This window comes from Protomyctophum bolini, assembly GCF_963924005.1.
Source record: "Protomyctophum bolini genome assembly, chromosome: 12".
NCBI lineage: Eukaryota > Metazoa > Chordata > Actinopteri > Myctophiformes > Myctophidae > Protomyctophum > Protomyctophum bolini.
Genome location: NC_137873.1, coordinates 15,072,245 through 15,096,079, shown reverse-complemented (window position 1 = coordinate 15,096,079; position 23,835 = coordinate 15,072,245). Strand labels below are relative to the sequence as shown.

General features: G+C 44.0%; 1 protein-coding gene across 1 annotated transcript in view; it reads right to left on the bottom strand.

The window, feature by feature from the left end:
- The window catches only part of lamc1 (laminin, gamma 1), a 60,697-nt gene that overhangs the window by 2,553 nt on the left and 34,309 nt on the right, over positions 1-23,835 (bottom strand). The window contains exons 3-27 of the mRNA XM_080778550.1: positions 19,607-19,737; positions 17,747-17,913; positions 16,145-16,342; positions 15,699-15,816; positions 15,374-15,472; positions 12,492-12,628; positions 11,714-11,836; positions 10,653-10,842; positions 9,463-9,575; positions 8,751-8,975; positions 7,893-8,081; positions 7,200-7,445; positions 6,749-6,902; positions 6,518-6,660; positions 5,544-5,722; positions 4,896-5,052; positions 3,877-4,082; positions 3,122-3,201; positions 2,785-2,922; positions 2,228-2,372; positions 1,936-2,085; positions 1,674-1,788; positions 1,029-1,228; positions 505-663; positions 298-397 (exon numbers count right to left, since the gene is read on the bottom strand). Of these exons, the coding sequence (XP_080634676.1) occupies positions 298-397; positions 505-663; positions 1,029-1,228; positions 1,674-1,788; positions 1,936-2,085; positions 2,228-2,372; positions 2,785-2,922; positions 3,122-3,201; positions 3,877-4,082; positions 4,896-5,052; positions 5,544-5,722; positions 6,518-6,660; positions 6,749-6,902; positions 7,200-7,445; positions 7,893-8,081; positions 8,751-8,975; positions 9,463-9,575; positions 10,653-10,842; positions 11,714-11,836; positions 12,492-12,628; positions 15,374-15,472; positions 15,699-15,816; positions 16,145-16,342; positions 17,747-17,913; positions 19,607-19,737 (3,862 nt within the window). The remainder of the gene's footprint in view (positions 1-297; positions 398-504; positions 664-1,028; positions 1,229-1,673; positions 1,789-1,935; positions 2,086-2,227; positions 2,373-2,784; positions 2,923-3,121; positions 3,202-3,876; positions 4,083-4,895; positions 5,053-5,543; positions 5,723-6,517; positions 6,661-6,748; positions 6,903-7,199; positions 7,446-7,892; positions 8,082-8,750; positions 8,976-9,462; positions 9,576-10,652; positions 10,843-11,713; positions 11,837-12,491; positions 12,629-15,373; positions 15,473-15,698; positions 15,817-16,144; positions 16,343-17,746; positions 17,914-19,606; positions 19,738-23,835) is intronic.

The window sequence follows — 23,835 nt, the reverse complement described above, 5'->3', positions numbered from 1 at the left end:
TGAGGAGACAGGAGGAGAGGAGGTTTAAGATTTATTATAGTCTTGAAATATACACTTACAGTAGTTACTCAGTTTGGTCGTAGTTTCATTTTGTTTATAATACACATGTCCCGTAATGAGCAAAGACAGTTTAAATTAACAATGACAATTTTATATACAAGTCTATTTCATTTTAGTTTTTTTGTTTTCTACTAATTTCTCAATTTAGCTTTTATTTGTTTCATTTAATTAAATAATTGCTGGACTAGTTTTAGTTGAGTGGGCATTAGGACAATACATCAGGGTGAGCCGTCTTACCCAGTTGCTCCAGCAGGGCGGTGATAGTGCCCAGGACATTCTTCACTGCGAACTTGGCCTTGCGTGCGTTGTCCTCTGCCTCTTTGGCGTTGTCCGATGCCTGCATGAGGAGAACAAAATCAATGTTAAATATTGTCATGCTGTTTCAATGGATCTGATGGGTCTGATTCCATGCCATCACGCCCACCCCTGTGTCCCGGGTCGTACCATTCCAGCCATCATCATGTCCTGGTCAGCCTGGGCTTTCTTCTTGGCCAGTTCCTCTTCAGCATCAGTGAGCTGATCCATCATGCCGTTCACCTCCTTGTCCAGTTTATTAGTGTCGTTAAACGCCTTCTCTGCATCCTCCTTGGTCTTTGCTGAACCCTGGAGACACACCATGGAGACATCACACGTGACATTACTGAAGACAACCACACGTGACTTTGTTCTCTGGAATAAGTCAATTCTTGTGTGTGTGTGTGTGTGTGTGTGTGTGTGTGTGTGTGTGTGTGTGTGTGTGTGTGTGTGTGCGTGCGTGCGTGTTACAGTACATGAGGAAATTCAGTAAAATCTCTTTTATAAGAGAATGAATGCATAACTTGTATTTCAAGCCTTCAAGCCTTCCAAATCTTTGAATATATCAATTGTATAGCGATTCTCCACTGTCATTTTAATCCAGTTTGGATTATTCCAAATTAGTGACGTTAATCAATTCCAGATGATGTCAGTTGTTTATTATTATTATTTACCTTCTGTACGTCACTAGCGATCTTCTCGGCCTCCTCAGCTTTTTTCTTGGCCTCTCGTGCGTCAGCCGCTGCGTTGCCCAGCGCCGCCTCAGCCTGCCGGGTCTTCTCGTTGGCCGCCACGATGGTGGCGTTGATGGAAGGAATCTTCTTCATGGCGTCTTCGGCTGCCGTCTTGTTGTCGTTCACACGCTTGTCAAAATCTGCCACGGGAAGAAATTAAGGTCACGCAATGACAGCAATGACAACGAACATAATAGGATTACGTTTATAATGCCAGTACAACCAGCCAGTCTCTTAATGAGACCAGGTGTCAAATATAATCATTTTAATGTGATCTGTGGGATCAAACTAGATATATAATCTGAAGGTGTAGAATACTGTAAATTACTTGAGATTTGAGGAAGATAAATGTTGAAAAACAATGTTTCATGTGTCTACGCCTCAATTGGATTTAGAAAATTGACACATTTAGATAATGATGAAAAACAAAACAAAAAATACTTCTATAGGTGAAGGTTTTGTTTATAAAGGTATATTTTGAGGTACACTCAATTAATTACGTTAAACATGCATAATCAAAGCTGGATGATATATCTATTTGTGTAAATGTGATCAGATACAATAAGGCAGACAGATAGACAGTACCTCTCAGGTTATTCAGAATGTCCTGTGCTTCTTGGAAGGTGGATTGTCCTCTCTTTGCTGCGTCTTCAGCCTGCGCCTTGGCAGCATCTGCCCTGGCTAACAACTGATCTGCAGTCTACACACACACACACACACACACACGCACACAATAGCAAAAAATAGCAAAACTTAAAACAAGACACTTAAATGTTCCTTTAAGATGCAGAAAGACAAACATAACATGCATTATACAATACAATATGAGATGACAGATGTGTCGTACCTGTTGCTCTGTCCTGCCTTTCTCCAGCAGCTTCCTGACCTCCTGCTCTTTGCTCTTCAGGTCGTCTCGGAGGTCGTTATACTCCTTCTCTGTCTTGTCGATCAGCTTGTCTAAATCCGAGGCCTCCTTCTTGATCTTACCCGCTTCATCCTGAAACACAACATCATTCACAGAACGTCAACTCTGATGAAGTAATAATGATAATATCATCCAGGGAGTTCTACGTCTAAATTCATTGATAGGGGGTTTGAATGCCAGAGAAATCTTGGGCTTACAAACATACACTTCTTACCTCCAGTGTCTTGGTATCAAACGGCGGCAGGCTGGTGAGGTTTCCTAACATTTTGAGGGCTCTGTCTCCGGCTTCCTCTGCCTCGGCATGGACTTTATTGGCCTGTTTCTCCAGGTTCTTAGCGAGATCTTTAGCCTCGTTGTACCTGAAGACAGAAGATACTACTAGGTTAGGTACTGGATACATCTGGTGTTGGAAGCTCATTAGAAGAGTGCATTAGCCAGGCTAAGAGTGAATAGCAACAGCAGCACAAGTAGTTTTCCTGATTGCACCCACTTTTTCTTGGGTGTAACTCTGAGGCCCAATACACACATCAAAAACATGTTCTGTGTCTTGTCTGTGTTTAATGGTTTTCCAATGGGAGTCACATGGTTTGACCAAATCTTGCATTGTTACAACGGAAAAAGAGTCTACCAAACACTAACATCTCTACTTGTTGTTTCATGTACATTGGAGTAGTCGGCATGGACCTTCAGATTTAAGCAAGCACTCTGTTAAGCTTTAGACAGAAAACAATCACCAAATGTTTAGTTTAGAAGGAAATGGTGGGGACTTACTTCTTGTTGAGGTCATCTATCTCCTGGCTGGTCTTGGTCTCTCCGTCCAGGGTGCTCATCAGAAGGTTGAAGGCCTTGGTGGACGTGTCGTTGGCGTCTTTAGCGATCTTCTCGATCTGGTCGGCATCCATCTTGTGCCTGGCAGGGGGGAGAACGTGGCGTCATGATTCAGGAAGTAATGGCACAGCATAGTAGTCAAGAGAAGAACGGTGTTTATATGATGTGGGGCTTTATAAAGCTACATTCCATAAGATCTATGTGGCTGTATGACATTACAAAACAATGTTTGAATGAACTACAATAAAGTGTCCAATCCGTTGTGCAGTTTGCTTCTTACTTGTCAGCCAGGTTGCGAGCCTCCTCAGCTAACATGGTCATGTTGTTGGGATCTCCTGAACTGCTGGGAGTTTTAATGTCCTGAACACACAAAGTTAACCAATTAAAACTCAGAAAGACCCGTTCTGTTGAATGCTGTCAAGTATCAAAGTATCAAGTATCAAAGTATCAAAGTATCAATATTTAATAAAGAGACATTTACAACACGCCCAACATGGTTATTAATACCGGTACTTTAAAAGTAGGGCTGAAACTATCGATTGTGTTCTTAGCGATTACTTTTACTTTTTAATTCTAATAATAATTGTAATTGAGTTGACTAAATCAATTAGTCTGATTAACCACTTAAGCCCCATTTTATAAAATGTCATACAATGGCATCACATGGAATAAAAACATTCTTTAACATTCTGTTGTTAATGTGGCTAAAAAAGGGGAAAAAAAGAAAGAAAAAAAAGGATTTTGGTCTATTGTGTAGTTTCATTAGAGCCGACTTGTGGGTGAAAATACTGGGAGGGGTCACAAATTAGCAGATTTACAAGATTTCTTTAATCTAAAATCTATAAATATATTTCTATCATTGATTAAATCGATTAATTTGATTAAAACCCATTCAAACCGGGAAAGCATTTTAGGTTTTAGCGTTGCCTATTCAAAATAATAGCAGCGAATCGTGAAAGTGTAAAGGACTACCGATTTAGCCGGCATTATTTTGTAGAATGGGCCTCGGCTCTTTAACAGGTTTAAACGTCTCACCACTTTGCTGATGGCGTCCTTGGCCTTGTCCAGCTCCTCCCTGGCGCGGTCGATCAGGCTCTCTGCGTCTCGGACCCGGCTGCGGGCCTTGTCGGCCTGCGAGCCCGTCTCGTTCACTGTGTTCCTGATGTTCTGCAGGCGGTTCCACTGGGTGCTCAGGGTGCCGTTGATGGTGTTCAGACGCTCCAACAAGCCCTTGTCCACATCTACCACACAAACAACACAATCAGCTTTATTTTGTCACACACTGCAGCCTTGCAGGTTGGTGAAATAATTTGTGAAATGTTTTGCAAGTTACATTTAGTTTTGTTTTGTTTTCAGAAGGGGGTGGGGGGCAGAGGGGGGGGGGACAAGGAGAAGAATATAGGAAGAAATTAGCCTGGGCACCATTCCATTTCGTCATGTTGTAGAAATGTATTGTAGTCATCAATCTTCCGGGAACTTCCTTTTCCCTCCAACCGATTTTTCTCAATAAAAGCTACAGGCTACGATAGTTTTAAATTTTTATTGTTATTCTTCCGGTTTGAGGGAAAAATAAGTTCCGTTTGATTGTTCCTGCCTAGTACAACATGACGTAACGATATCATCCGTTCCAGACCGGTTCATACGGCACTTCTGGAACAGAGACCAGGCTTTCCTCCGAGGTGGAAAGCCTGGTGAGGCGAGTTTAGGAAGAAATAGGTCAAGAAAACAAAATAGCATGGGAAAAAGCAGGAATGTACACAACGTGCAATGAGTAGCACGGTGTCGGTAGTCCACATAGGTAGGTCTGCATAATGTCACTTCTACAGGTATAAAATAATCCACATGGTAAATCTACATAGGAAAAAACAGTGTCAAGTTAAGATAAAGTGTTAGATAAAGGTAGAATCTACAGGTAAATACCACATGGTATGCCTTGTCGAGGCCATACCATGCCACAACTCACAACTGTTGTGTCACAAATGTTGTATTTACTTCAGACACATTACAGACCAATACTAAATAATACGAGTATGAATGAATAGCAGTATAAATACCTTTGCTGGTCTGGGCTTCCTCCAGAAGGTCCATGATGGATCTCTCAGCCTCTTTCAGACGGTCTTCAAAGGCCTTGTCAGTCACGGTCTCTGTACTGGAGCCCAGGTTGTCTATGAGAGTCTGCAGGTCATGGAGCTTCTGCCTCTGCTGGTTCACCTGAAATACACAAACACATATGTCAATGTGTCACGTCCAATACAGCTGGGCTTTGATTTTAAATATGTCAATGTGTCACGTCTTTTATTTCTACATTTTGTACACAATTTGTGTTGAAATAAAGTACCTCATCTTATTACATTTTCCATCAATCCCTCTATATCTAAAGTTTTCTCTGTCCCTCTGCTAATAAACCTCACTATTATCCCTCATTTCTTCAGTAGCACATTCAGAAACCGATGGCAGAGGAAACCATGCAAGGCAGTAGGCACCAAGCTGCTCATTGGGAGCAATTAGGGGTTAAGCGTCTTGCTCAAGGAAACTTTGGCACCAACTCAGGGGACTGAGTTAGAATGGCCATTCTACCCCTAATGTAATATACAGATATACTGTATCTATTGGACTGTCATTTATCTTACCATTCCCACAACAAGACACACACAAACACACAGACACACACACACACACACGATATTAACAGTAGTGTTTACCTTGTCTCGGACCAGAGTGTAACAGGAAGGACATTGTTGACATCCGGGCGTGGATCGGTTGTAGAAGTAGTTCTCCTCACACATGTCACATCTGGAGCCAACGAAGCCTGGACGACACTCACAGCGGCCGTCCTCCTGACACTGAGCGCTGGCAGAGCCCTCTCCATCACAGTCACACGCTGCACTCACACAGGGGGCAAAGGCACGTGTTCAATATCACAGTCACACGCTGCACTCACACAGGGGGCAAAGGCACAACGTGTTCAATATCACAGTCACACACTGCACTCACACAGGAGGCAAAGGCACAACGTGTTCAATATCACAGTCACACGCTGCACTCACACAGGAGGCAAAGCCACAACGTGTTCAATATCACAGTCACACGCTGCACTCACACAGGAGGCAAAGCCACAACGTGTTCAATATCACAGTCACACGCTGCACTCACACAGGAGGCAAAGGCACAACTTGACTTGGATTTAGTCATTCTTGTGAATAAAATTCAAGTTGGTTTTAATCATATTTTAGTCCTTTGAAATGTTTAAGTTTTAGTTCGTGAATCTACAGTTGATTTAGTCTGTGATGGCGTCGTAATGCCCCATTTATACTTAGAAGCATACTGTTCGTAGTAGCTGTTCAAAGTGGGACACCAACTATAAAATGACTTGTCTTGGTTCTTCTCCACTAGTCCCTCCCTAACATTTTAGTCTAGTTTTTATTTGTTGACGAAATTGTCAATATATAATTATTTAGTCATACTAGCTTAGTTTTTAATTCAGTTTTCGTTAGTGTCTTCAGAAGTGAATCAATCTAAAAGGCTTTGGTAAGAAAGTGACTTTGACGTGTGAGATCAGAGTAAGCAAAGTAAACAAACGTGGTAAAAGTAAACATGTCCGTTGCCAAATGAAACAAGGAAAAATAGTAAACATTGCCAAAAAAAAAAACGTTGCCATAGAAACAGTCACACTCACGTTTGCAGCCTGATGATCCAAATCCAAAGAAGTTGACCTCACATCGCTCACACTGTTGACCTGTGACCCCTGGCTGACACTCACACTGACCCGTGCCGATGTCACACTGTCCGTTGGTGGAGCCAATCGGGTTGCAGTTGCACCTGGAAAACAAGAAGTATACAGTTTAAACGGAGATAGTCATAGATATATAAGAAATTGGTTCATTGTCTGTGTGCGTGTTCCACTGACCGTTCACATCCGTTGCCACTCTGCAGGTTGTAGTATCCTGGCTCACAGGCGCTGCAGTCTCTGTTGGTGACGTGAGGGAAACACTCACACTGTCCTGTGACCTGAGCACAGCTGGTCTGACCATCCACTGTACCCATCACCGAACATGAACACGCTGGAGACAGGAGGAGGAGTAGAGGTGTGAGAGGATTTATAACAAACATTAAAATCTTCAATAATTCACCAAAACTCAGTTTTTCTGAGAACTGAAAAACTATGTATATTTATCTGTCCGAACTCGGGCCTGAGTAGGAGACACAGATTCATTCAGGATCAATTGTTTTCTCAATATCATATATAACATTAACTATTAACTATCCTAATGTATACTAATCCTAATGATTTGTCTTATTTTTTTTTAATATAATTGTATGATTAATTATATACAGTATAGTATTTGATGTCTTCTTACCTTTGCACTTGTCAGCAGGGCTGGCGGCCAGGGCGTTGCCATAGAAACCCTCCTGGCAGCGGTCGCAGAAGAAGCCGGCGGTGTTGTAAACACATTTGAGACACTCGCCCGTCTCCCGGTGACAGTTGCCCACGGCGTTGGGGTCGATGTTGTCACTGCACTGGCACGCCCTGCACGTCCTCACCGGACCGTTCTGACCCAGAGGGTCACCAAAGAACCCGTCGTCACACAACTCACAGCGCTTTCCTGATGGGGGGGGGGGGGACCAACCAAATAGAGTTTTATGTGGTTAAAACACTACAGTGATTTACAAAAGATAATAAAAACTTTCACTTGCAAATGGAAGTCCATCACGCTTCAACCAAGTTGTTGTGAGTAGAAGCCAGGGCTCCGGTGCAATATTATAGAAGAACAAAAAGTTAACTGGGCACTTCAAAATAGACTACTCAAACAGTTTAGCACGGAGGAATATGGCTTGTCAAAACGCCACTCACCCCCTGTGGTTAAATAAAAACCTGCAGACATAATTGTGTAATTTATTGGGGTCCGTTTTGAAATGCCCGGTTAACTCTTTTTTTCTTTTTCTTAAATGCACATAGCTTGCTAAAATAAAGGACTAAAGGAATAAAGGACATTCCAGCAAAATACAGGACTGACGTGTGTGTGTGTGTGTGTGTGTGTGTGTGTGTATACCTGTAGTTCCAGCGGGACAGTTGGTACACACCACCTCTTTGGTCTTGGGGACCACGGCACACGTAGCTCCGGCAGGACAGGGACACGGCTTGCAGTCATTGGCTGTCCCCTGTGTGGCGTCGCCATAGTAACCATCCTTACACCTCTCACAGCTCAGCCCAGCGGTGTGGTGCTTACACTGACACGCCCCTTTTAGAACAAAAACGCATTACAATTAATAAATAAAGTTTTGTAAGACCACTTCAAGGCCACTTGTAACCACAGTTTTTCAATTTTTACCCATCATATTTATAATGGACATTTACCTTTCGGGCAAGTGGGCATGACCTTTGTGACCTTTACTTCTGAGACACTAAGGCCTCTGAGACCTTAGTGTCAACCCCTTACTGACTGCACCAAGTACTACAGTCTGACAGAACACACCACCAGAACACCACTAACCCGAGCTGATCAATAATGTGTATGTCTGGCACTTTGATAATCAAATATAACCCTATGCCTTTTTACTCAACTAAGATGACGAGAAAGTTGCATTTGATAAACAATCTGCAATATCCCCATGTCCGTTATTGCCATACTTTTTATTTGAGGTTGCTATAATTAGCTTAGTGTTTTTAATCAATATGCTAGCCTGCTAAACCATCCCCGTTATGTGAATGCACATTATCATGCGTCTTCTGCAAAAAGGTCTGGCTGAGATACATGTTAATGTGAATTCTTGTGATCGGGACGGTTTACCAGTCTATCAATATTGTTAGATAGCCCATTACATATGAATGTATATGGAGTAAAAATGTAGTCAACTCAAAGAGGAAGTAGGTCATCTAGGTTTGTGAAAACATTGGGTCGTCTACGTACCAGACTTGGGGTCACACGATTCGCTGTGTTCGTTGCAGTTGCAGGGCTCACAGGAGCTGAAGGGTCCCAGCGCGGGTGTGGCTCGCCGGTATCCCAGGGTGCATTGCTCACAGTGCTGTCCAACGTATCCCTGGGGGCAGGTACACTGCTCCACCCAGCGGGCGGGGATCCCGCCCGCGCCCCGGCGCGCAGAGATCAGGGTCACGTCGTCCAGGTAACCGGCACCTGGGTGACAAAAAAAAAAGAGAGATTCCATTTTAGTTTCTACATCTACAACCCCAAAACCACCATTAACCGCTTGGAATGTTCAAACCTATCTCAAACATTGTGTCATTATCGTTATTAGAACAAATAACTTTGCTTAAATAACGGTGAAACATGGCCTTCTCTTGTGGTAATAATCCAAAGTCACATGATAAATTAGTGGGTTGTTTTGTCAGACACAGACAGGAGGCTCAAACGTGACATTGAGGAGCAGCTCTATTCTCAACTCGACATGCCAAAAATGGTTGGCGCTTGAAGAGCAGCACGTCTTTACCACACAGCTAAAACAAAAAACACTATGTGGACAAAACCCCTAACTGGACATGGTTTCATTACGTTCTATTGGGCCCAAAAGAACCACAACACTCTTTATAGACAAACTGACACCATGGTGTCTGAGATCTTCTACTTGGTATAATTGTTGGTATTATTTGAGGGGGTACTTTACTTTTCTCGCTGTAAGTTCCTCTGATCTTGATGGAGGTCAGGTTGTGGAGCAGCTTCTGGAAGTCAGAGTGACTGATGGTTGGTCTCCAGGGGTAGTCAGTACTGTCATGAAGCCTGCAGGGGGCGCACACACACCACAAAAACTGAACACACCACACACACACCCACACTACACTACACTACAACAAATGCAGATTAACACACAAATAAACTGTTCTGTTCACCACATAAGTATTCTTAGTGAATACACAGACCGCTTTTCTCCTGTCTATACCAAAGTTTTTCAACCAGTGGTCCAAATGGACAGTTGATAACCAAATGGACCCTTAATAGATCTACAACTCTTGAGAGCGTAAAATTAAACCAATTGGTTTAATTTTATGCTCTGAAAATTATTTTTTAAACATCGGCATTACTTAATTTTCAAGAATTCCACACAATTAGAGAATGTAGAAGAATTGCCTGTTATCTCTCCCATGGTACAAACATCAATACAGCATGGAATTGTGGACAAACCATCACACAAACCAGAACAAAAACTGCAGCGAATCCACCTGAACCCCTCTCGCTGAACCCACCTGAAGACGCATGTCTGCATGTTCTCACTACCGACCTGAAGACGCATGTCTGCATGTTCTCACTACCCACCTGAAGACGTATGTCTGCATGTTCTCACTACCCACCTGAAGACGTATGTCTGCATGTTCTCACTACCCACCTGAAGACGTATGTCTGCATGTTCTCACTGAACCCACCTGAAGACGTATGTCTGCATGTTCTCACTGAACCCACCTGAAGACGTATGTCTGCATGTTCTCACTACCCACCTGAAGACGTATGTCTGCATGTTCTCACTGAACCCACCTGAAGACGTATGTTTGCATGTTCTCGCTGAACCCACCTGAAGACGCATGTCTGCATGTTCTCACTACCCACCTGAAGACGTATGTTTGCATGTTCTCACTCAACCCACCTGAAGACGTATGTCTGCATGTTCTCACTGAACCCACCTGAAGACGTATGTCTGCATGTTCTCACTACCCACCTGAAGACGTATGTCTGCATGTTCTCACTACCCACCTGAAGACGCATGTCTGCATGTTCTCACTGAACCCACCTGAAGACGTATGTCTGCATGTTCTCACTGAACCCACCTGAAGACGTATGTTTGCATGTTCTCGCTGAACCCACCTGAAGACGTATGTTTGCATGTTCTCGCTGGGGTAGGCGTTGCCCTGTGCGATGAGAGGCACTGCCACTCTGTGATTGGCTCCCTCCAGGATCAGGTCCTCGGCCGACAGGCGTGTGTCTCGACGGTCCACGCGGAAGCTCAGCGTCAGGTTCTGACCGTAGCTCAGCAACTGGTCGCCGAGGAACTTCTCTGTATCCACGAGAAGAGATGAGAGGGTTCAGGTGTTATCGGGTTATTCACACGTTGCCAGATAAGATCTGGGGTAGGCCTGTCACGATTACCGATTAATTGTCACAAACAATTATGATTAATGATTTTATTGTTTTTGGCATTGAACATTGGCACTTTGATATGAAATTTCAGATTGCCTTTAAGGCTTCTTAATCAAAATGTGCACAGGGGGAGGCCTGGGCCATGGCTCAATGGTCCAGGCACCTTGGCTGGTAATCCAGTCTGGCAGTGTGCCGCGGGTTCGACTCCCGATCCCGACGGCCTTTACTACATGTCTTCCCCCCATCTCTCTCCCCATTTCCTGTCAGCCTACTGTCTGTCCCTCCATAAAAAATATAAAATAAAGGCGAAAGCCAAAAACAACATTAAAAAAGTGCACAGGGCAGATATGACAAGTAATTTATACTTGTATACAAATAAATTATTTAATACTTTTATAGTATTTTTTAGCACAAATAGGTCATCTACACGCTTGTAGATCTGCTATTTCTGCTTGTTTAAACGATTATGCAATAATTGAGACAGATCTAATCCTTTTTAACGATTCCAAATGGGCTCTTACTGTGACTCAGAGTTATGGTGGTCCAAATTACAACGTTTGAGAACCACCAGGCGTTCTGGAAACGGTTCCAAATGAGACAGAACCGATTCCTCAATGTCGGATCCAGTCCGACTATAAAAATAACGTGCATATCACACAGGACCCGAGGGTGTGCAGTGCCTGGTGTGAAGGCTGTCGAATAATCAGTTGAACCGCCCGGCCATAACCGCTGACCTGACCAAATGTTTGTTTGTTGCTCTGTGTGGGAGTGAGGGAGTGTGTGTGTACCTGGAGCTATGAAGTACATAGGGAAGTAGTCGTCAGAGATGAGGGAGATCTCCTGACCACTGGGAGAATACTGGACCGGAACACTGGAACCATCGCGCTGCTGACCACTCCACTGTTCATCATCTGCACACACACACACAGTTATGTTCAGTGTTAATATACCTCTGTAAGGGTCAGACAGACCACTGGGTTAATGTATGGGGAATGTAATGTACTGTATATCCCCAGTAACGCACCAAACCCACAGGACGTGCCGCCGCCGGCGTTAAGCGTTGAGTGTTTGATATTGATGCTAATGAATGTAGCTGTTCTCACTGGCACGCGTTAAGATGAGTTTTGTGAGGGAACAAAAGCATATATACTGTATATTTTGGACAGGAATTGGACGAGAACAGTCGCACACAAAAACCTGTTGACACTTTTTTGGTGTGTCTGTCAAGTTTTTTTTTTTTTCCCAACCAAGGTTCATGTTATTAGAGACGGTAAAAAAATGATTGTTATTATGCAAAATATGTCTTTTCTTTACAAAATGTTATGGCAATGTCTTTATTATTATTTACTTTGGTCCTAGACCCCAGGAAATTACATCTGGCCACAAAAGATCACAGGATGAATGTGAAGGCGTATGAAACTGTGGGTTTACTGGCAGAACGCCATTGTGAGTCGTGCGCTCCATGGCCACTAGAGAGCACACTGACGGGAGATGTCTATAAATGACCCAAACATTACCCCTTTCATCCAGTGTACAGGTGTTATAAAAGGTTAGCGTTAACGTTACCTGCATTAAAGTGTGTGGTGATGGTGTGTATGCTGTATCCCTCGGCGCTGTCACACACCGACGAGTGTTGGAAACAGAAACATGGAGTACACCCCTGAGGGTTCAGGGGGTCCAGGTTGAAGAAACCCAGCTTACACCTGGAAAACAACACAACATGATCAACACCTGGAAACGCAAACGCACAACAAAATACACGCCTGGAAACGACACACGACGAATACAAATGGAATAACTTTGCTATTCACATCATAGGGCTTTAAGTGTTTAAGGCAGAAAACAGTGTGTAACATGAGTGTCGGGTAGTTGAGACAGAAAAAGATCCATTGGAACACAGGTTCTCTTTTCAATTTCCTGAACAGTAACAATGTCGTCACTGTCAGGTGTATATTCTATATATTCTTTAATGAAAGTATTGAACTTTTTCATGCTTCATGTTAGGTCGACTCTGACTCCATGCCCATGATGGCGTGTCTGCTTCATGTTAGGTTGACTTTGAGTCCACGCCCATGATGGCGTGTCTGATGTCCCATGAGGTTTCTCTGTCTGTCTGTGCGTGCGTGTGCGCACATGCATGGTTTCAGGGTTAATTAAAGTGTGCTGACAGAATCAGATCCTATAGACATAATAACAGCTGGTACTGACAGACAGAGACATGCAATTGCATGTGATCCAGGCCCCTGTTGAGTGTGTGTGTGTGTGTGTGTGTGTGTGTGTGTGTGTGTGTGTGTGTGTGTGTGTGTTGAGGTCCCTGTAGAGTGCCTGTGCGTGCTCAAGTTAACAGTTACAACTGAGAATCCCAGACTTCCCTTTCCGGGCCACATTAGCCAACCCATTAAGACCTGAGAACAGATTCTACACATGTCTTCAAAATCCTGACAGTTTTCGGAAAACCTTTTCTATACGTTTGGGGTGCTCAAACTTTTTCATGTCAAGTACTCCCAAAATTGTATTGTAATGCATTAGGCCCCTGACCCATATCTGAAAATATGTTGTTCCAGGGAACCCCCAGAAGCAAAGATTAAAGTTCAAAACGTTCACTGTGAAAGAATACATTTTCAAAGATTTGAGAAAAATCACATCTGTCTGAATTTAAAGATGAATGTCAACGTTTGGGAAAGTGAGGACATTTTGAGTGCGTCTGTGTACTGAGTCTACTGACAGTGAAGTATAACTTAGAACTGTTGTCACTGCTCTGAGTTACACAATTTACACTAATAGCAATGAATGAGAGAGTGAGCGTGTGTGCACGTGTGTGTGTGTGTGTGTGTGTGTGTGTGTGTGTGGGGTAGAGAGAAAATAGAAGAGGAGAAAAGAGGAGAGAAGAAAATAGAGGTGGTGAGCGTCACTGACAGGAAGAGAAAGACAGCTGATCAAGACGGACACAAATAGACAGAGGGAGATAGACAGGGGAATTCTAGTGTGTGTGTGTGTGTGTGTGTGTGTGTGTGTGTGTGTGTGTGTGTGTGTGTGTGTGTGTTTACCGACAGTGAAATATGAGGCTGGCTCCACTGCTGTGAGCTACACAATTAACACTAAACAGCAATTAATTTAACAGGTCCATCCAGCAGATGGGGAGTTCCTGTTGTAATATTATGAATATTGTCAGCATTGTCAACACTTCTTGTTGTTCAGCGGATATCCATTCATTTTGATGAGATTTGTCACATAGGGAGTCAAACTGTTTGATGGGATTCGTTGAAGCCAATGAGAGCAGAGTGGACAAGATTATGAAGAGACTATACTGTCGCTAAACAATAAATGGGTTGGGGAAACTAAAAGAAGACAGGTCACACGTTGTTTTGTGATCTCTTGCAGTTGTCCGTTGAGCTTTCTAATTTCAATGAGGTATCTACAGAGCACAGAGTAGGTTTCTAAGCTTAGTAACCCTTTTCCAGAGCAAATACTACCCAGTATAAAAATTAATTCATTATCTACTGTACATATCAAAACAAAAAAGAACATTATAAGACTCCTATTATTTTCCTGGTTGATTATTAGGCTGCAATCATTCAAAAATAGTGTTTGTTTGTCCGGCCGGCTCTCATTGACTGCATTCCATCACATTTCCAGCTCAAGTTTGCTATCCCAGTGTGGCTCTATGTTGCATGTGATGACATAGAACATGGTAAATATCTACGTCTATGTCAGGTCTTCTGGTTGATGTGTGATCCATTTTATTTATAAAAATGACCATATATTTTATTTGTACATGATCCTTGCATCATGAAAATGTGTGTAAACTGAACACTATGTGCTTGCCATGTATAGACAAGTAAAATACAACAGTACAACATGGGCACTGTAAAAGGAACCCGTTACAACTCAACTAATAGGTGGTTATAATTAGGTTCAGCTGCTATTCAGACGGCTCTTTATGGAGGACATAACAAGTTAACAAACAACATTTGAGGTTGAAACATGTTATTAAGTCCATTTTGGATAAGAAATAAAACTCCTACAGAGTGCATATACAGTATATCCTGCCTTCTGATGTTATCTTTTTATTCTTTCCTATCATGCGGTTGTTGGAACAGCTTGGATTTGTGTGCATTCCACTAATCTGTGTCATGGAGAAGTTCAGGGTTCTGCTGGTGCATCGGTTGTGTCGAGTGAAATGCTGTGTTCACAGTGGCAGTTAAAAAGCTCCAGGCTACCATTCATTTTCAATGGAAGCCAGCGACATGAACATACAAAGCTACAGGCTACCATTTATTTGCAATACGCATTCTACACACCACTGGGTTCGGCTGACAGTTCTGAGTTCTGTTCTGCTTACAGCCAGGAGTAGGTACGTGTGTGTGTGTGTGTGTGTGTGTGTGTGTGTGTGTGTGTGTGTGTGTGTGTGTGTGTGTGTGTGTGTGTGCGTAGGTGCGTGCATGTACCCGTCACAGCTGAAACCTTCTACGTTTTCTTTACATTGACATCTTCCAGTCTGAACGTCACACTCCTGAGTACTGCCTGATGGATTGCATGAACATGCCCTGTAGAGAGACGAGAGACACAGACAGAGAGAGGGAGAGACACAGAGAGAGAGAGGGAGAGACACAGAGAGAGAGAGAGAGAGAGAGAGAGAGAGAGAGAGAGAGAGAGAGATCAAAGAGTGAGATTAGGTGCAAACCATACAGTAAATTATTGTGTTAACATTGAGAGTGTACAAATGATCCATCTGAACACTCTCTCAGTTAGAGATTGATCAAAAACAATTACCTGCAGCCAGCCTCAGTCAGAGTGTGAAATCCTGGCTGACAGCGGTCACATTTATCTCCCGTCACTCCTGGTTTGCAGCTACACCTCCCAGTGTTGTCACACTGTGTACTCTGAGACCCTGAGAGGAAGAGAGGAGAGGTTACCACCACAGATACATAGTAGATACATCTTTTATTGTCGTTTACCGTTGACTTTACAGTGTAGATTAGGGTCCCCTAGTCCCAGATAAAAAAATAAAAAAAACACCAAACTGAGGGTCCATGGTCATATGTGGTCTCTCAAAGTGGGGTCCCCCAGGGGTCCTGAAGGGGGTTCCAGGGGATCTCCAGCTAAATAGTTGGTAACACAGTCTACAACACAGTTATGGGGTCCGTGGCCGAATGCATACTAAACTGGGTGGTAAACATGGTGCAATCTGCAATGCATATCAAAGCGGGGGTCCTTACCGACAGGGTTGCATCCACATGGCAGGCATCGTCCCCCTGTCTGCTCTCGACCCTCCGGGTAGTAGTTGTCGAGGCAGCGCTCACAGTTTGGTCCGTCGGTGTTGTCGGCACAGTTCCGGCAGTGACCTCCGTGATTTGTGGCGCGGTACAGCTCTGCGTCAAAGTAACACTCCAAACTCTTCCCGTTACAATTGCAGGCTGTACACACACACACACACACACACACACACACACACACACACACACACACACACACACACACACACACACACACACACACACACACACACACACACACACACACACACACACACACACACACACACACACACACACACACACACACACACACGCACACGCACACGCACACACGCACACGCACACACACACACACACACACACAAGTTAATAGTTTGTTATGGATATCAACTTGTTTAAATATTATTGTTTGGGTATATTTCATAATCAGAAATTCCTCAGTGGTTAACACAGCAGGAATGTTGTTTAGTGCGTGGAACAGACTAACACTAACATGATAACTTTCACATAACATGCACCACAGAACGGAAGTGCAACAGTTGATCCAACTTTAAAAAAAAAAAGTATTTATTATTATTTAAACAAACGATTTTAGATTTTAAGTAGAAGAAGTTAAAACAGCTGATCTGTAAGCTCAAAATCCATTGCATCACGTGAGCTTGAAGAATAGCTATTTTCACACGACACTGTTGTACAATTAAGTATACTGTACAATAGGGGCCAAATACATTCTCCTTCTGATGTCGGAAAATGTTCTAGAGATTAATGGGAAAAATAATGGCTAGAACAATAGCTAATAATATAGTGTGTATGTGCGGTCCTGGTGTAATGTTTCCAGACGTTGGTCTTAGGACGAGGATTAGCAGTGAGGGAGTTAGCCTCTCAATCCAGTTAGTCATGCATCTGTGCTCGGCTGTGGATGTCTGACTTGCCAGGAAAATGTTTTATTTTTTCAAATGCATGTTTGATAAAGCCAGCGTCCTCCAGGATCAGCAACTATACACACGCTACAACTATTTCATGTTCTTTATTTGACCGATCCGGATACATTTGTATCGCGCAACAGTAAACTGATCTTACATCAGTTTATAGTTTATATTGTGCAACGGTATAAACTATATCTCACACTGACAGATATTTCAAAATCACATTCTTTCCACTGATATCCGTCTTCAACTGCCACAGTTTTTCCCTCTATCAATCTGTCTCCATCTCTCTCTCCTCCCCCCCCTTCTCTCTCAAGAGAAAGAGAGATGGGGATTGTGCAGTTGTGTAGGGTAGTTGTGTATCATTACATTGGTTACGGTTGTGTATCGTTTTGTAGTTGTGCTTTCATTAGTGTTGCGTCATTCATTCCAAATCCTGTTGGCAACATCATTCTAAAATAACACAGATGCTTTCCCGGTTTTAAACGGCATAACAACTAGGCTAGGCTTTCCCGGTCTTATTGGTTAGACATTCGTTAGGGCTGTCTGCAGTGGCTGGATGTGTGTGTGAGTGAATGGAATGCATCTAACGCTGTAAAGCGCTACATAAATACACCATTTCCAGTTGTATACGTACGTAAGCATTCGTTGGGGTTCTCAGCGGTGGCTCTCCTCCATGGTCGGTCGTTGTAAAATGGTTGACAGCGGCCGCAGTCGTCTCCCTCCGTGTTGTGTTTACAGTTACACTTCTTTGCGTTACCCTCGTTCTTCACACACTCACTGGCATGGCCGTTACACTTACACCTATGCACACACACACACACACACACACACACACACACACACACACACACACACACACACACACACACACACACACACACACACACACACACACACACACACAAATCAGGCTAGGATGTCATTAGGCTAGGATGAGCATTGAGGTAAAGTAGGGTCGCATAACATATTTACCGTCTCTTTTGGGGAGAAACCTCAAATCTTACTAGTCCAACTGTTTATGTTTTTTCATCGTATGACAGTATCTCCCAAAATTTGTGAAAATAGCCGATCTACAAGCCCTCAATGAGACACTTTGTGAGCTTATTTTTTGGGGGGGAAATGTTAATGTGATACCGACAGTGGCTCCCAGTGGCTCCCAGGATTAGACTCACTGTGGTTGTACTGGTCAGCTTCCAGTATAACAGTATCAGACTGTGGTTGTACTGGTCAGCTCCCAGTATAACAGTATCAGACTGTGGTTGTACTGGTCAGCTCCCAGTATAACAGCATTAGACTGTGGTTGTACTGGTCAGCTTCCAGTATAACAGTATTAGACTGTGGTTGTACTGGTCAGCTCCCAGTACAACAGTATTAGACTGTGGTTGTACTGGTCAGCTCCCAGTATAACAGTATTAGACTGTGGTTGTACTGGTCAGCTTCCAGTGACCAGTAAGCGGCCTGCGTTTCCTACCGGATCGTAATAAATTGTTGATGCTCCCTTCTGTGACGCACATGGGACTGCTTCACCCTTAGTCATGCGTCACATTCCAGGAGGACAGCACTGCCCGTCTTTCCTCTGTGTTTGATGTTGGCACTGCGGGGGAGGGATATCATTTACAATTCTGTCCCTATTGGTAGTGGTACATTACTCAAATGGCGCCGAGTCGGCTGTAGCCGACTTCACAACGTTCGGCATGGCGGCTCGCTCGGCAGTGCCTCTCGTTGCTCATGTCTGCGACTGAGACAGCGTGCCTCCGTCGTCGTAACAGTTATTTCCTAAATACTGCTGTAGTCTACTCTGTTCTGACCAAGTGGGCTGAGTGGTACGCCTCGCTGGAGTGACAAAAACTATACCTAAAATTAACCTTAATCCCAATAAAATAATTTGTGACGCATTTTAGATAAATAAGCAGTGTCGGGAGAGGGATTCGATCCCGAGTCGCTAGGAATGTAAGTCTATCACTTAACGCTTCACGCCACGGGGGCATCTGGTATTGTATGCCGTTTGGGGTGTTATTTAACGTAGTTTGCTCATGTGAGAGGCAGTTCCGCGTGCGTCACAGACGGGGGCGTCGCCAAGTTACTGTGATCCGGTGGGAAAGGCTAGTTCGGGTTAAGCAGAACAGTAACAGACTGTGGTTGTACTGGTCCTCCAGGAGTGAACCCTGAACCCTCTCAGGGGAAGTCTAACAGCTGGGAGGCGTGGGGGGGGTAACTCTGACAGGAATGTTAGGAATGTAGGCCTGTAATGGAAATCTGCTCCATGTAAGAGAGAGAGGAGAGAGAGAGAGAGAGAGAGAGAGAGGCGCTGCAACAATCAATTATCTTTTTAGTGAATATCCTATGAATTACTTTACGTTGAGGGATTATTTGTGAGTGGGTAAAAAGTAATAGATCTTTCATAATCAACTAATTGATTAGTCTGAATAAACACGTTTAAACCCCCAAGAGATAGAGACAGACAGACAGAGGTTTGTGTAGTTGTGTGTCTCACCTCCCTCCCACAGCGAAGTCAGAGATAGCGTAGTAGTAGGACTGGAGGACCTTGGGATCGTTGAAGACCTCGTCTCCAAACGTGTTCAGTCTGTTCAGAGTCACCCTGATGTCCGTGGCTGTCACCCATTCCTGAAACACACACACACACACACACACACACACACACATATATTAATTATACTTAATACTACTATTTTAGCAAATTAGGCGGCATTCGCTATACATACGAAGACGAGAAAGTTGCGTCTCCAAACTCTCCCACTCTGGAAGGTGGTTTCAAAATTAGCCGGTTAAGTCCCCAAAAACGCTGTCTCCATGTGGCAAAAAGGGCAGATCGGCTAAATACTGTACTTGCCCGGGTAACGCAGAATACGTCCTCGTCTGGACATAGCATTAGTTTGACTCAGTTCCACTGAAAATATTGTTGCGAGGCGTTGTGATCTTGTAGATTGGCTATTTTCACAATTATTGCCTCTTTCTTGGGTCATTTGACAACTTGGCCAGTGTTGTGAGAAAACAATGTTGCACATGATCAAGCTAATCAGCTCCCGACCCACAGTTTGAGAAACACTGCTCCAAACAACAAACTTAATGTTTTGGCTTATAGTAGATAAATATAAAAATACAAATACAATATTTTTTTACTACCAGCCAGGCAGGGTCCAGGATATGCCTGATAATCTGCCCTGACATATGTATAGCAGCCGCCTGTCAAGAGTAACACATAGCTGTTACTGTAACTGTGATATCAGAGTTAGGCCCGTCACAATTATTACATAATGGCCTAATCACAAATATCTGATAATCACAATCATTTTTGCATTATCGTCATAATTGTTTCCAGGTTGCAAAAAATGTCATTATATTTTCAAACATTTTCAAAGAATAGCAGAAATAGCAGCAAGCTCACAAGTTCACAACGTGTCACGATGCAAAGTGTTGTGAGCTGCCTGTGTAGACTGCCTATTTTCACTAGTTTGGGTCCCGGGAAGACATCACATTTGTCTTATGGGTTTCGAGCTAAAAGGTTTGGGAACAAAATCTTCTCATCTCAAAGATTAGACCATTCCTCACCAAGGTGTCTGACCAGGTCCTTATCCAAGCCACAGACAGACACAGACATACAGACAGACAGAATGCCAGAGAGCATCAACCCAGCCATCCCAGGCCGTGTGACGCTGGTTTGGGGTCAGAGGTATAAATAGCAGTATTCCAACTAGTCAAATAAGGCAGCATGAGGCCGCAGGGGCTAAAAGTGTTCGTTTGGGGGAGAGGAAAGTCACAACACAGCCCGGAGCCCACTGACTGACTGACTGACTACACAGCCCAGAGCCCACTGACTGACTGACTACACAGCCCAGAGCCCACTGACTGACACAGCCCACTGACTGACTGACACAGCCCAGAGCCCACTGACTGACTGACACAGCCCAGAGCCCACTGACTGACACAGCCCAGAGCCCACTGACTGACACAGCCCAGAGCCCACTGACTGATACAGCCCAGAGCCCACTGACTGACTGACACAGCCCAGAGCCCACTGACTGACACAGCCCGGAGCCCACTGACTGACTGACTGACTACACAGCCCAGAGCCCACTGACTGACTGACTGCCCAGAGCCCACTGACTGACTACACAGCCCAGAGCCCACTGACTGACTGACACAGCCCAAAGCCCACTGACTGACAGCCCGGAGCCCACTGACTGACACAGCCCGGAGCCCACTGACTGACTGACTACACAGCCCAGAGCCCACTGACTGACTGACTGACTGACAGCCCAGAGCCCACTGACTGACTGACTGACAGCCCAGAGCCCACTGACTGACTGACTGACAGCCCAGAGCCGACTGACTGACTACACAGCCCAAAGCCCACTGACTGACACAGCCCAGAGCCCACTGACTGACTGACACAGCCCAGAGCCCACTGACTGACTGACACAGCCCAGAGCCCACTGACTGACTGACTGACAGCCCAGAGCCCACTGACTGACTGACACAACACAGCCCAGAGCCCACTGACTGACTGACTGACTGCTGGCAAACCCCATGAACCCTCAGGACTCGATACTAGTCTATTGTAGTTTCTGTTTTCTCTCTACATTAAAGATCTTCACTGAAAACGCGTTCTACGCTTGTAGATCGGCTAATCGAATGGTTTTTCCCCTCATTCCGAATGCTGGGGTTCACTTCAAAGTGGTGAAAGACACTGACACTGATTCTCGCACAACGAAAAGCCTAAATATTAGCATTTAAAGTTTCACTACACCTCATCAGACTGACAGGGGTAACTGCAAAGGCAACACCTGGGATTTGAACCCGGGCCTTCCACCTCTCAGACCAAATATCTACCACTCAGGCAAGACGGAACGGTCGTTTGTCCAGCAAAGATATTGGGCTCATGAGCTTCAGGCAGTACCAAGTGACAACCAGTAGCTGTCCTACCAGGCAGTACCAAGTGACAACCAGCAGCTGTCCTACCATTTAGGAAGAGTAGGGAGACCAGTAACCTCCAACCACTGCACATCATGTTCTCCTTATTTTGTACCAACAGCTTGGACCATACAGAATGGACCAAATGTCTTATTCATTAAAATATATTCCATAATGTTATTAACACTACTTTTTCCGGGGACGTTTTCAGAATAAAGGCACTAGAGTGCCAAGCAGATGGGCAAATTTTATTCTGAAAAGCCCCGCCTTCCATTTCCCCTCAAAACCGGGAGGTATAATGTTCTATTACTACCTCGCGCTACCTCGTCTGATCTCTTTAGAAGCATTACATTAAGCTTAAAAAACCAATACAAGAATTTTAAAATCAATCCTAGAAACTACTGGAGCCGATGTAGTGAGGCTAAAACTGGGGTAATGCGTTCTCTCATCTTCGTAATGTGTTCTCTCATCTTCAACCAAAGCGTTGCCTAGCAACAGGAGCTGGCAAAAAAATTGATTACAGCGATCCCGTTTTATATCACCAAGGCACATCCCGGTTGTAATTGAGAAGACGTGTACAGTATACAAGTCCTTAGCACAATAAGTGTTAAGTGGTGTGATTTTACTGACACTCAGTCAGTTCTTCAGAAATGAACACCTGCTTCATTTATTGGATGAAGCAGGTGTTCATGAAAGGTCAGGATGTCTTCGCACATCTAAAACTGGACTCTGCATTAACAGTTAAAGCTGTGTGACTGGTTTATTACACTGACCAACCCACTGGGGAAAGCAATGAACATAAAACATAACTCAGTTTTCATGAGTTCTGGAAACTCCTGCCAACACCACGATAATATCAGAGAGAGGGAGAGAGAGAGCGGTTCACGGAGAGGGAGAAACAGAGAGGTGGTGGAAACTGGAAAGTGTAAAAAGAGAGAGATGTTCTTGTCATCCTGACAAGAACAGTTGGAACAGAGAAAGAGAGAGAGATAGTCCATAGCAAAGTGGTCCAGCTGTTGCAGCAGACACGTGTGTGTGTGTGTGTGTGTGTGTGTGTGTGTGTGTGTGTGTGAGTGAGTGAGTGAGTGAGTGAGTGAGTGAGTGAGAGAGAGAGAGAGAGAGAGTCAGTGGTGTAGTGGGAAATCTGAGGGCGTTACCTAGCAACATGTTGCAACACTTGGTAGACTCACACTGACCAGCTGCAGTATGATCTCCTCTCCTCCCTCCTTCCTGTCCTTTTCTCCCTTCTCTCCACCCATTTCCTTCTTTTCCTATGCTTTACAACCTTCCCCCAGTTTCCAAACACACAGAGATTACCTTCAATACAAATAAAGTGTCCACTGTCCAGCGAGGAAATGAGAATATAATCCAATAACATCAGCCCTGTGTACGTGCGTGCGATGGAGAAGACTGTACCTGTTGCTACTTTCTTTAATCTATACACCTGATGCTAAACAATGTTCCTAAAAAAGGACATGCACACACCTGCTCACAATGCTGCCGTTCTAAATATCATGTACAGACCTCCTGATCTACACTGTGGAACGCGCTACCTTTGGCTTTAAAAAATGCTGAGTCAGTCGACTGTTAACTTTTTGCCTTGTTTAAGTGAAAAATGTAATAGTTTTAAGCTCTCAAGAGCTAGATTATCATTAAACATCATTACTTATTACTTATTGTGATATTGTTTTGGGTCTGAGAGGCTAAACCTCATCAAATGGTGGTCCTTGGCTCGAATGAAGGCTGCACAATATATCGTTATCGTATCGTTATCGAGTATGCACAATATCA